Below are 14,551 nucleotides of genomic sequence, written 5' to 3'. Positions count from 1 at the left end.
CTCAGGTGCAGGGGCCGCCCGCCCGGAGCGGCGCTGACGCGGCTGCGGCGGGGCTGCCCCGCGGCCCCGTGCGGCCGGCGGCGCGGAGCGGGGCTGCCCGGGGCGGCATGCGGAGCCTCCGAGAATGAGCGGCCAGCGCTTCCCGGCTAAGGCGCAGCTCCGGCGGTCGCTGAGCGAGCAGCTGCGGGACTCCACCGCCAAAGCCTGGGACTTGCTGTGGAGGAATGTCAGAGAGCGGCGGCTCGCAGGTCAGTCCGCCGGGGCACTGGGGAGCACCTGCCTCGGGGCGCCGGAGCGCGGGGACTCGAGCGGCGCGGGCGGCGGGGCGGGGCGGGAGCCGCGGTATCGGCAGCACCTGTCCGGGTCCCGGCGGTTGCGGTCCTGCCCCGGGCTCGCTGCGGGCGAGCAGCACGTAGCCCCGAGGGCTGGCTGTTTCTCCGGGGATCGGGCTCACCTGCCGCCGCCGTCGGTTTTATGAGGCCGTGGCAGGATCGGGTGCGTTCCTCTGGGGGTTTGCACGTGAAGAGGACCGTAAGTCCCAGAGCAAAATGGACAGCTTCGTTTCAGGCGCTGCCGTGGCTTCTAGAGCTCCTCGCTGCTCCCGGGGCTCCCGTCCCCGGGTGACAGCAGCGGGACGGCGCCGTGCCGTGCTGCGGGACGTCGGGTCACGCCTGCGGCACCGCTCCGTAGCCGCACATGCACTGGAGAGTGCAAACATAGGGCTGGTTTGAGTTTGTGAAATGCTTCAAGTCAAAGATTCAGGGCGTCTGCAGAGTGCGAGGCAGAGTTATTGCACTGGAAAGCTGTACATCAAGATTTATGAGTAGCATTGTGAATAATGAAGGCTAATTGGTAAAGATGGATTTCTCTGCCACATCCCACACAGTGTTTGGAGCTCGATGACCTTGCCTAGGGCACCCTGACGTGCTGGTGGTGTATATATGGGGGTAAAGTGTGTGATACAGGCATCTACATTGTCTCTGCAGCACGTTGGTTCATATGCACAAACAAATTAATGGATTTAAGTGGAATAGTAAGTTTTACAAAGCAAATCTGAAAGTGGATAGTTTTGATAACGAACTAGTAAACCATCCAGTTCTATAGTGTTATGGTTACCCAAAGTATGAATGCCTTTGAGTGCAATCTGCATGCTCCTGTGCTGGAAGCTAATGCCAGCAGACACTCAGCAATGACACTGTCTGTTGTTTTTTTTCTTTTTTGGTCAAAGACAACTATTGCTTGATTGAGCAAAGGACCTGGGCAGGCTGCCATGAAGCCATAGCCAACTTCTTAAATTGACTGCATATTAAAATTGATGGAGTCAGTCTTTATGGTAAGGGTGGATAAAACACTAACGTCCTGGGTTTATGCATTGCCATAATTTAAGCGCTGTTCATAATACACTGGTGAGACGTGAATACACGTGCCCTTTAATTAAATGAATTATCTGACAGCATAACAAAATGTGTTCAAATAACATCTGTTGATTTCAAGGATGTTCTGCTGTTGAGATGCTTTTATGTCTGCAGGATTTTTGTCCTTGTTTCTATATTTGTTTGTTCCTCCAGCCCCTGTAGTTGTAGCGCATATTGCTATGCCTCTTCCAACTTTTGTTAATGGGAAGGTGGCAATTTAGGCTGGTCTGAATGTGCCGTTATTTGCTGGTTGCCAGAGCAGCTTCTTCTCCACTGCTGTAGACCCAGCCATACTCAGGTAGGCAGTGTACAAGTTCCCTCTTTCTCCCGGAGTACACATCTATAGTTCAGCCCTGACAGTCAGAGACAAAATTGGTAGCTAGTACTCAAGATCAGGGACCAAAACAAAAAGCAGTTATAATCATCAGTCTGCTGTTATAGGCCAACCATCAAGACAAAGAAAGGCAGTAAAGTCATCGTTTTGGTAACAGTTTTGTCGGCACTCATGTAATTACTCTTTTGATCTACTTCACTTTTTTTTAATCTATTTGTTGAAGTTTCAGATGCCAACAAAGCAAAGCGAAGAAGGCAAGCACAAGATAGCTACTCCTTTTCTCACAAAAATCATATCCTCGTGCAGGTTGGAAGAGACCCAGGAGGCCTGCAGTGCTCCATATGGGCTTAGCAGTGGGAGCAGGGCAGGCTGTTCAAGCCTTTCTCCAGAGCTCTTAGGGAAGATGCTCTGCAGCTGCATTCTGTGCTGAAGCAGAGGGCAGCACACAGCTGGGCAATGAAACAAGAAGCCCAGCCTTGGCTGCAGCAAGAAGACAGCTGAGCCTTGGTACACAGAGAGATAGACAGCATGGCTGGGCTGCTGTGGGAAGAAAGCTGTGTATGAAAAAGCTGTGCTATGTGCTTCTCTTCTCCCTCCATCCCATTGCCCTGCAGCAGAGGTGAGGAGCAAGTGGTCCTTGGGACTGCCCCATGCTGTCTCCTATTGGGGCTGTAGCTGTGCTGCCCAGCAACTCCTGGCCGCTCTTTCTGATTCACTGACCTGGATTTGGTTTTTGAACAATGCGTGTACTCACTGCAGTGATACAAATGCCAGCTTTAGCTTTTTTCTGCTTTTTTCTTTTTGCAGAGGTAATTCACACAGTGGTTATGTCCTGCTATGCTTATGCTTTGAGTTAGGATTCACAAGCTTGTTCCTTGTTTTTCCATCAGTTCAAGATGGGGAAAATAAATTAAGCTCTTAAAAGGTATCTAATACACTAATTTTAGTGTTTACTACTTTGTAAAGAATATGCAGTGAAATGAATTTTTGTTTTTTGCCACTAGCAGAACAGAGTTGCTTAGGCCATCATGAAGCACACACCCTCTGCCCATTGATAAGGAAATGAGCAAAGATGTAACTCCAACAAAGGAGTGGGGCCTGAAAAGTCATATTAAATACTGGTGGTTTAATGTTAGGGTAATTCTGGACCACTGTGCCATTATAGAAAGCCATTGCTTTAGGAATTTAAGGTAGGTATTAATAGAATATTTAAAAGTAATGAGAGCTCTACTCAAATCATGATCACTCATTAGAGCAAAACACAACAAGTCATACTTATTTCATTGATTGCATATGGCTGAAAAGTGCCACCTTTTACCTAGTATTCTGTTAACATACACTGAAAAGTTCAGAACAAATATATTAAGTTTTGAAGTTGAGGACTGCACAGTCAGAAAGCCCCAGACGTAAGGCTGCCTTTTTGCCAGTCTCCTTGGGGTATCTTTTGATCATCGTAGAAGCATAGAATGGCCTGGGTTGAAAAGGACCACAATGATCATCTAGTTTCAACCTCCCTGCTATGTGCAGGGTCACCAACCACCACACCAGGCTACCCATAGCCATGATGCCATGGTTGCATCCTCGTTTTTGAACAGAGCTTTTCCACCTCATCAAAGGTACAGGATCCCCACTGCCAAGGGGAATCTACCCCAGAGCCTGATGCAAAGTATAGATTTCCTTACTGAGTCTTGCATACTTCAGATCATTCATATTTTGACTGTATTCCTAGAAGGTGCCAGGTGATGTTCTCATTTTACAGACAGGAGACAGAGACACAGTGAGGTTAAACTCCGCAGTGTCAAGATCTCTGAGTGTTAGAACTTGATTTTTTTTCCTTATACACTACTTTACTACTCAAATTATGACCCTCAGTAACTCCTACTGTGCAGCACTTGTGTAGCTTCTAGGAGACAATTGTGCTACACCAGGGAATTAGTAAGTTGCAGTTCCTTCCCATCTGGACAAGTATTTCAGGCGGCTCACTGCCAGACACAGACTCTCAGGAGCACCATTTGCTTGGTGTGGTCTTAGAAACTCCATTTTTTCCCTCTTGTTGTCTCCCACCCTTTCCTGCTTGCCTTCCAGCGTCAACAAGAAGAGCAGCGGTCCTGCAGCAGTTGGCTTAACTGGTGGCAAGACACTGATAAATGGCCTGATCATTGTCCATCAGACATGAATGTGATGATGCAGCAGAGACGTTGTCATGGCGAGTTGAGGGTTGAGTTGGGATTAAATGAGTGACTTTTACTCTGAGACTTTCTGGTGTTGGAAGACTTGATTTAGTTACTGCGACATTCTTTTAATAATAGGAAGTTTTTAATATTAGGAAGTCTCTCATTTCCTAGGTCTGGCTTTCTGCCTTCTCTGTGACTGCAGTGTATATACGCCCACAGCCTTTTTGCCAGGTCTTTTCTCATTTGGGTTTCTTGTCCCAGCACACTTGCTATGTTCTGTCTTCTCGAAGAGATGAACGATGTCCCATTTGATCTCCTCCAGCTCTTCTCCTTCCTGAGAGCTGGCGGTAACGCAGGACCAAATATTCCTTTCAGCTCTCTGAAGACACTGCCTGGTGTGATTTTGGGCAAAGATCTCGGCTGGTCTTCCTCAGTTTTGAACGTGGCCATTCCCTGTGCAAATGGAAATCAGGACAAGTTTTCTACAAGTCTTGAGTGGTTTGTTCAGATTGTTATTTCAGAGTTTTATAAATTGTCCAGGTTTGGAGAGAGCTTTCGTAGAATCGTACTAGAATGACTTCTGGGTCTTTGCTGTTACGGATGAAGCACTGGTTTCTTAGTAAAGTAGCATGAAAATGTACAGAGAGTCAACATAGGATGGCCTGAAATTATCTTGGAAGTAGGTGACTCAGGCCCACAAAGATAATAAGGAGCCTGGAGCATCTCCCATATGAGGAAAGGCCAAGAGACCTGGGGCTGTTCAGCTTGGAGAAGAGAAGATTCAGAGGCGATCTCATCATTGTTTGTAAATATCTAAAGTGCAGGAGTGAAGTGGATGGGACCAGACTCTTTTAAGTGGTGTGCAGTGATAGAACAAGGGGCAGTGGCAAACACTGAAACACAAGAGGTTTGATATAGACATGAGGAAGAAATTCTTTACTGACAGAGTTGACAGAGCACTGGAACAGGCTGCCCAGAGAAGTGGTGGAGTCTCCTTCTCTGGAGATTACTAAAGGCCCGTCTGGATGCTTTCCTGCTCAGCAAACTGTAGGGCACCTGCTTTGGACTTGATCTCCAGAAGTCCCTTCCAACCCCTACAATTATGTGATTCTGTGTGATTCTGTGACTTGCACCATCAACAACTGTAACAGGAACATGAAGTAGGCCTATGGCTTAGCAAATTTTAGCCTAAGCAAGCCAAAATTAAGATCTTTACATTGAAGGGTTTAAAAAACCTACACTTGGGGCATCTGTAGTTATTCAGAAAGAACTTACTCACTGATTTGCAGCTACAGCAATCTGTAGAAAGGTGACTGAAATGCATTCATGTCAGGGGTGAAAACAAACATTTGAAGTGGGATAGATAATGGAAATAGTTTGTCCAGCTGAAAATGCAGGTAAGGCATTGTGAAACAGAAGGTAAATTCCACATCCAGAATGTGGCACCAGCATCAAGACAGTGCCCATGAAGTGGGCATTGCTCCATGAAGTAACTTACAATTGGTTTGGGGGTCACTGGGTTTTTATTGGGCACAGACAATCAACCCCAAGTTGTGCTTTTACGTCTGGCATCATGGTGCTCCTTGGCACCAGTTGGTCCCGGGATCTGAGAAAGGGAAGAGTGGCTCTGGAATTAAGGCAGCCACATCCAGTGCTAAATAAATTTCAGCACAGATTTCTGTCACGCCAGTGCGGAGCCAAGAGCAGCCGTGCTTCTGAAGCCTAATTAGAGGAGTGTCAAATCGATCAGAGTCTCATAATTTTTAGCTTTCAATTAATATGAAATGTTTTTAGCAACTCCAGGCAGCACACTTTTGCAAGTTTGCCCCTGGGAAGCAGATCTAATATAGCAGATCTATTATTATTATAGCAACACTATTTCTGGTGTGGTGCACGCCGAGGTCAGTGCAAGGAAAGCCCGGAGGGAACTCACGTACCAAGCTGCCAGGCCTCAGAAACCCTTGAACTCTGCCATGGGGCCAGCCTGAAGTCTACTGCATCTTAACAGTGTTGTATTATTGCTGTTTCTTCTTGATGTAGACCTTTGTGTACAGTGCAAATGCAGCAGGTTAATCTAACTAAAGCAGTTCAATTAGATTAGTATTTTTTTAATGTAAAATAATTTTGCCAGGAGAGTTTTCACTGGGGAGTGAGGGAAGAGTGCATGTGAAAAATTAGGCTTTTGTTGGGACCAGTCTGTGTGCGCCATTTTAAAATTCTGCAGGTTTTTTTGGAAGGCAGAGCAGGAGTAGGGAAGTCACCAGCACTGGTGAGGCCTCACCTCGAGTACTGTGTTCAATTTTAGGCACATCAGTACAGAAAGGACATGGAGGTGCTGGAGGAGGTCCAAAGAAGGGCAACAAGGCTTGTGAAGGGCTTGGAGAATATGGCCTATGAGGAGAGAGTGAAGGAACTGGGGCTGTTCAGTCTGGGGAAAAGGAGGCTGAGCTGATTGCTCTCTTCCAGTATCTGAAAGGTGCAAGAAAGGGCTGTTAAGCACTGGCATAGGCTGCCCAGGGAGGGGGTTGAGTCACCATCCTTGGATGTGTTTAAAGACTGTTTTTTTCAGGGACATGATTTAGCAGAGGGTTTTTACTTAGGGTAGTATGGTTAGGTCATGGTTGGACTCAATGATCTTTAAGGTCTTTTCCAACCCGAGTGATTCTATGATTCTGTATTGCAGCCTGCTTCCCTGGCAGCGCACTGGGAAGCACCAGATGCCGATTCTTATGGATGTTGACAAAATGTAGATATGTAACCTTCCACATAACCCTTCCCATCAATGGGAAAAGGCTGTCCTTTGTCAAGGAGAAACGTTCTGAAAGATGTTCCCTATTGGAGATGCAGTGCTTTGGGGAGGAAAGAAAATGACTTATTAGCAATGCTTTTGGCTTTGCATGCCAGGAAATGTTCTGTGGTTCTATCAGCCCCCCAGAAAATACGTGATGTAGCCAAAGAAGTAGTCGTTGATCTCATCAATTATATTAATTGATAAATGTGTTATATTAATGGTAGTAAGGCACTTTAGGGGAATTTCTGAAAATATGCAGATGCTCTTCTGTGCACGCATGCTGTGTCGGTGCTCTGTAATGTCCCTGTCCTTCCTGGGCGCTCCGTGCAGAGCCGTGGCTTGGATCAGAGAGGGGCAGTGGTGGCAGAATACAGCCATTGTCACTACGGTCGCCTTCCCATGACCCGCAGGAGCCACAAGTTAGTGCCAGAAATACAATTACAAAAGTACCAGTATGCTTAACAAGCCAAGTATTTCTCTATCAGCATGAGACTGTGGCGGGGGCTGACCGATGGTTCCCCGCTGTCTCAAAATTCAGAGAAAGATGTGGTTTTGTTTTACCCACTCCTGTGACTCTGCTGCCACCCACCACGTGAGATCATCACGTGAGATCTGGAGGAGCAGCAAGGATCCGGGAATGACAAGAGAATTAATCTCCTGGTTTGACATACAATACATAAATTCTGTGTTTGAACGAGTCCTGCATCTGTGTCAGAGATTATTTTCCTAAGAGAAATTCAGTTTTGATTACTTAATTTCCTAATGTTAAGAAGTACAAGGCTCTGCTGATGAAATGGAGCAGTGCTGCTGATGACAGGGATGGATACCATCTGAGGCAACTGGCCTCGATAAATCTCACTCTGTCTGGAGCTTGGGTGTTGGCTGATTTTAATGGCATCAATCTGTAGAACATATCCTTTTTTCCTAGAGTGTTACGAGGTTAGTTCTGTTAGTAGTACAACTTCTTTATGTGTATTTTTGCTGTTGACTTTTGCCACCAGATTCTTCCAGTAAACAAATATTTGTCAGTATTTCTCTGCACATACACAATGTGTGACTTGTTCTACCTGTAGATGGTGGCTCATTCCATCTATGTGAGCAGAATAAAGCTGATAACTGCTTATTGTGGTGTACCATAGTTTTATGAAGGATTCCTGTTATCAGTGCAAGTATTGCTGCTGTCTGCTGACCATGACTTGAAACAAATCAGTGTACTGTTTTTTTTTTTTTCCAGAAGAATGTATAGTTCTTATTGTTTAAGTTCCTATGTATTTAGATAGGAACTTAATGTTGGATGTGCTTATTGGTATTCCTCTATTTTTATAATACATAGGAGCTCATAAGATTGGTGTAAATATTTAACTTCTTTGTTTGACATATAACTAACGACATTTCTCCATCCCAAGATTGCTTCTTAATCCCAGTCGTGGTATACTAAATTATATGTCTTAGTTATTTTCTGTGAGCTGTGCTGTAATTATTTGTATGAGCATATTTCTACAATAAAATTCCTTCAGTATCTCTGCACAAGTGACTTTATTTACAATAAGAACTGTGCCAGACCATCTATATAGAGCATTTATACCACAGTAAACTTTTAGCTGCTACGTGAGCACCACAATAGTTTGCATCAGTGCAGCCTTGCTACTGGCTGGCCAGCAGATCCCAACATGGGGAGCTCCTGTGCCCAGCAGGGCTCTGCCAATGGGATTCCCACTCTACTGCTTTCCAACTGTATCCACAGCAGGATGAGATTTTCATGTTTAGGAATTATCACAGGGTCATTTCTGATGGGAGTTCTGTGTCATCACTTTCTGTCTGACTGACAAAACCACTGCAAAATAGGTCCACAATTTTAATGTTTTTAGAAATAGTCGTTAGGGTTCTGAGAACTTGGATGAATTCACAGTTTGTGATACTTGCAGCAGTACTGGCAAGTCCTTAGAGCAGAGCAGTTATTTGATTTATGTTTGGCTTTCCATATTCTGTATTTCTCAGTTTTTGAGAGACAGATGTGCTGTCTTGTTCTTTTATTCTCCTGTCACAGCATGGCCAATTCCTGCAACGGTGTATATCATAATTCCTTTAAAACATTATCAGCTTGAGTCACAACTCACTGAGAAACCCAGGTTTCTTGTGAAAGTATATTTTACTTTCAATAAATGTGAGGTTTATTTTTACCGCAGGTTTGAAAAGGAAAGCTTGAAAATGTGATCTTTAGCCCGGGCAGAAGAAAACCAACAGAAGTGATGTATTCTGTAAAACATCATGCTTTTAAGTCAACCTTAAGATTTTAGAGAAGTAGTATCTCTCTTACGATTCCTAAAAAATTAGTTTGGGGAATGTTATTTTCAATTATTTTCAGTTTGGGTGATGGTTTCATTATTACAGGCTTAAAAGTAAGACAGTATAAGAGGCTTCTTGACTGGCATTGAGCATCAACAAGATGCACTTCAGTGGCTCCTTGGCATGTCTGTTTACAGATCAAAGAATAAAATATTTTTGCAGTCACACCATCCTGGTGCAGCATATCCAGCAAACAAGCAGAAATTAAATATATACAGAAATGAGCAAGCAAGCAACTGCACTTGGTACAAGATGGGACTGAGAGCATTTGCAATTAAGTGTATTTGGTTTCAAAAAACCCCAAACTCCAAAAATCAATCAAATTAATTTAGGCAATAATTAAGTTAATGTGAAATACTCTGCCAGTCGTTCCAGTAGAGGGCAGTAATTTACATACAGTAAATAAAGGAGTCTGTGTGCACAGTATGCACGGGCAAATACTGGGCACAATAGCTGGTTTTACTGGGACTGGGCAAAAGAAAGTGCTGTTGTTTGGGATCTACCAGACTGCAGAAGGAGGACAGGACTCAGAGGCATCCTAAGCTTTGCCTGTGAAAGTAAGCAAGCTTTGTTGAAGGCGCAGCTTTGTGAATCCTGTTCACTTACAGGATTGCCCAAGCTGACATGGCATTTCACCTATCTTAGTGGCAGTTCTCTAAATACTTAAAAATGTGGCCCTGAAGTTCATTAACTCAAAAATAGCTCTCCATATTCCATCGACGCTGCTAATTTTACATTACAGATCTAAGATGATACAAGGATAGTGCATATTTTCTGTTGCTAGACATAAATGAATTGTGTTGGTTCTCTCCTGGAAGTCAAGCAGCCTGTTTTGCAGCTAGAGTACTCATGATGAAGCAGAAGACACCGAACCTTCACAGGTTGTTCAACACAGCAGCACAGCGGAAACAAGAACTGTAGTGTTTGTTTCATTATAGAAAAACTTAAAGGGAATGTGCCTTCAGCACAGAGTTCCAACAGAACCCCTATCATAGGTGGATCTGTCTGAATCTGATCTTGAAATGTCTTTGTTTGGTCTTCCATCACTGCGGTTTTGGAAGAAGTTCTTGGGAGTGCCAGCTCCAAGACGGGAGCTTGTGAGGCCCCATCTGGATTACTGCATCCAGGTCTGGGTTCCCCAGTACAGGAAAGATGTGAAGCTGTTGGAGGGGGTCCAGAGGAGGGCCATGAAGGCGATCAGAGGGCCGGAGCACCTCCTCTGCAAAGACAGGCTGAGGGAGCTGGGCTTGTTCATCAAGGAGAAGGCTGCAAGGAGACCTCATAGCAGCCTTCCAGTATTTAAAAGGGGACTATAAATAGGAGGGGTATCAACTTTTTACTTGAGCAAATAGTGATAGGACATGGGGGAATGGTTTTAAGTTTAATAAGGGAAGGTTTAGATTATATGTCAGGGAGAAGTTCTTTACTTTACAAGAGTGGTGAGGTGCTGGGACAGGCTGCTCAGAGAGGTTGTGCATGCTCCATCCCTGGAGTGTTCAAGGCCAGGTTGGATGGAGAACTGGGCAGCCTGGTCTAGTACCAGATCTGGAGCTTGGTAGCCCTGCCTGTGTCACAGGGGTTGGAACTTGATATTCCTTGGGGTCCCTTCCAACCCAAGCCATTCTAACGGGATAGCGTGAGGGAGTGTTGGGGGAGAGAGGTCCAAACACTGCTCTTACCATCAGAATACTGAATAATTATACCTAGCATTGGTAAAGAAGGGTTCCTAAAGGAATTCCTAAAGATTGAGAATCACGTGATACTTTGGTGTTCCCCAAAGTGCATTGCATACGTCTTTGTTTTGGATTCTCTGCATGGAGGAGCGAGACCTGAACATTCATGTCAGCACACTGTTTTTAAGTTATTTTCAATGTGAGTCTCATCTCTCTGCCATACCACCCCCACCCATCCTGAGCTGAATGACATGCTATTTAATAGCTTACCCAGAATAATGCTGTAGTAAATTACTTGAGACCGTGAGTTCTTTATGAGTCATTTTACTGCTGAAAGAATATGCGATTGGCATCTCATGGTTTCACTCATTTTAAGAGGTCTCTTTAACATATAAGGACAGATTTCATTGAAATGAATCGATTTTATACAGGGAGATTTTGGCCACTGGATGTGTAGTTAGAAAGAACTTTTTATTTATGACATTGGAGAGACCACAGCTGGGAATGCACCCATTAATAGACACAAACAGATGGATTCTGACAAGTCTGTGAACTATTCACACTCTTTTCTTGTAAATATTTTGCAGCTATCCCAACTTGCAAATGCAATTTCAGGAGCAAATATGGAATTATCTGTCTCGTGGTGCAAAACAAAAGAGTGGCGAACGATTTTAAATGCTGTGGATTAAAGAAGCGTGTGACATTCACATGAAACTTAGAAAGGCATGCTTTTAATAGACAATAGTTGTGCTTTGGTGTAGTATATGTTTTTAATAGTAAGTAAAAGTAACAGAAGGTATTTTCATAGGTATAATGAAGTTAGGATTTTCAGCAAAGCTTGGCACCAGTTTATGTTTTGGAAAACAAATGATTTTCAATTTGATGATGTCACTGGATGAAGTAGAGGAAAATGCACACTTTCAGAGTGGCAGAAATAGAGGAAAATCAGACAACATGGGCAATTACTGAAGGAGTTGGGAGTTGAGAGAAAGCTGACGGGAAGAGGAGCGGCAGTGTAGCCAATGACTCGGATCAGGTACTTTCAAATAAAACCAGTGCCTGGCACACATCATTCCTCTTCAATTTTTAAACTTTAATTTGTAGCTTTAATACTTCACTGAACATCACTGCGTTTCTCATCTCATAAAAAAGTAAAAATGACAACTGATTCTTCTTTTCTCTGCTATTTATTACTTCATCCACCTTTACCATATCTTCTGTTACTTTTCTCAGCAGAGATTTTCAAGGCTCCATATTACCCTTGAGCCCATCAACTATCTTTGAACAGACTGGGAAGTTATACAGCCAAAAAGACACAATTAGCTTTCAAAATGTCAATAATCTTCATTAGTATGCATAATCAGACAAATGTAACCTGAACTTCTCTACCTACCACAGGGTGAGATGTTTGGGTTTTTGCCAGTTTCCTCCCTTGGAAGATCTCCTATAGTTTCATTATCAGTTAAAGATTTGAACTTTTATTTTTTTCTGCCAGTTGTACTGAAAAAAATAAAGAGCAAGTTCTCTCAAAGCAGCAGAAATGCTCTGGGTTCTGATTAAGGATGGCTGTTATCTCCCTGACTTGCTCCACTCTGTCACTCCTGAAAGCATTGGTTCCTAGAGAGCCAGAAGCCAGACAGCTTTACATCAGCTTGGAAATTGCATATTTTGTTAACAACAGTTGTTCTCTATCTATGTTCCTAAAAGTTCCAAGTGCTTTTATTTCAAAACAAAGCTGATAATTTGATTATGGCCTCAATTCAGCAGAGCAGCTACTATGCAGCTATGTAAATTTAAGCACAACGTTAAGTGTTCACTTCTCTGGCCTCATCTGTTTTGTTCCATTTATCCTCTAAGCTAACAGCAACTTCTTTTAAACAATACTATGTGTGAAATCAGTGTAGTGGGATGCGTAAGAGTTCATTAGGAGCTGGAAGTTACCACGCATCCACAGTGCTAATGTATAATGGAAGTAGAGGCTACTGCGCCTAATCTTCAAATGGAGATGAAATAAACCTCCGAATCTAGGTTACAAAAGACACAACCAAATAAAATTGACTGTGAAACATCTGTTTTGTTTTATACAAAACCATAAAAATATGTAATTACAAAACTGCCTAAGCTGTTTCTTTTGAAACAAGGACAACAGGACAAGTATTACCAAGCTGAGGCACAGACATTAATTGTGGCAGAGCAGCATTTCAGAGAAGCAGTTTCAGAGGGATTATAAAAACAGATGGGTTGAATTGTAGGTAGGAACACCAGGATGCACAGAGCTGTTGTAAATCTCTGGGGATTAGGTCACAGCAGAGGCTGCAACACACAGCACTCACTCCTTGCTGCTCTCTCTTAAGGAAGGATCATGATTTTTAGAGTGCTGGAACGATTCTCTTCCTCTTACACGGAGAGGATCAGTTGGTGCAGTTGCCAGGGATCTTGAAGCTGGGAAGGGTTTTATTGCTGTGACAGATCAGGCAACATATGGAAGGAAACTAGACGTTCTCCAGAGACAGATTAAGTTTTTGCCAAGGCATTTTATTGAAATTTTGGAAAATAAACAGATCATTAATTGGGTCCAGATTTAGCTACTGCAAATAGTGCAAAGATGTTGCAAACCAGATGCTTTTCCCTATTTGTTTTTACAGCCCTTTCTATTTGTGGATGCTCTTATTCAACGGCTTACTCCTTTAACAGCGAGCATTGTTTTACACCGGACATCTTGTCTCTCAATTATTTTTTCCAGTAGATGCCTGAGTAATACATACATATGCACATGGCTTCAAGGGAAGAAACAGCACAATAACACAGTAAGTAGGAAATAATCAGGAGGCAGCTGTCGAATACTGTAGTTTTTATAAAACGAGTACTGAATTCTGTATTCCTTAGCATATAGCAGTTTTGAGTCTTTGCTTGTGCAACCCATGTTAGTGCAGTGGCAGAAACAAAGATGCCTGTCTGACTGGCAGGCGGACCCAAGAGAGGCCATTGTGCTTCCTCTTGCACTTATGTATTGTTTTGTCCCTGGAGGAGAGATTTTCTGTTGTGCTCTGTCGACACAGCCCTGTGTTGTGTTACAAATAACATATGGGATGGGAATCATCTGCCCTGACTTGAAGCAGCAAGCATGGTGGGGATGCCTTCTGGAAGGACCGAGCAAGTCATACTGAGTCCTTTATAGTCAAGACAGAAATAGGGGCTTCTGTAGGCAGGACGTCATCTTGAAAGAGCTGTCGGAGATGGAGGAGGCAAATTGCCCTTGGTGCTGCTTGTTGTCCTCCAGGGTCCTGACCAAGTGACAGCACCAAAGATGTGTCTGCAGCAGCTACAAGTGGGAGAAAGCCAACTCAGCTGCCAGCTGAGTGCATTTGATGTAATTTAATGGTGATACATGTATCACCATTGCATTTGATGTAATTAATTTGTGATACATGATCACTGCAGAAATTTAGCCAGGTGTCCTGGTTTTCACAGGCACTACTAGTGGGCTCCTCTAGAGTGAGGCTATGACAAGTTTATAGCACGAGCTCCTACCTTGCAGGTTTCAGAAAATAGTTCTGTGCTGATGTTGTTAACGAGGCTGCCAATTAGGAACAAAGTCAGAGGGAGGTTTATGATGTGACTGAGCACTTCCTAGCTGAGCTGCACCTAGACTGTGGGACTCAGAGCCTGTTTCCCGTTCAGTCTTTTGGGAACATGTAATCTTTCATATCACAATTGCTATTTTTACAAATTATTTCCCAGTCATTCACAGGTGCCTCCCTGTCACATGGACTTTCACTAGACTGAGCAAAGTAGGAAAAAAGTTTATTTTAAAAGCA

The 14,551-nt window shown here is 43.7% G+C and overlaps 1 protein-coding gene across 4 annotated transcripts in view; it reads left to right on the top strand.

The window, feature by feature from the left end:
* The window catches only part of STARD13 (StAR related lipid transfer domain containing 13), a 300,978-nt gene that overhangs the window by 152,416 nt on the left and 134,011 nt on the right, over nt 1–14,551 (top strand). The window contains exon 1 of one of the 4 annotated variants that reach the window (XM_042866992.1): nt 105–248. The exons of the other annotated variants lie outside the window; for them this stretch is intronic. Within the exon in view, the coding sequence (XP_042722926.1) occupies nt 125–248 (124 nt within the window). The 5' untranslated portion in view covers nt 105–124. Of the gene's footprint in view, nt 1–104; nt 249–14,551 lie in introns of those variants that run through there. 4 annotated transcript variants of the gene reach the window in all.

This window comes from Lagopus leucura, unplaced genomic scaffold, assembly GCF_019238085.1.
Source record: "Lagopus leucura isolate 7727_CA_CO unplaced genomic scaffold, USGS_WTPT01 Super-Scaffold_100001, whole genome shotgun sequence".
NCBI classification, from domain to species: Eukaryota; Metazoa; Chordata; class Aves; order Galliformes; family Phasianidae; genus Lagopus; species Lagopus leucura.
This window is presented reverse-complemented; position numbering and strand designations above follow the sequence as displayed.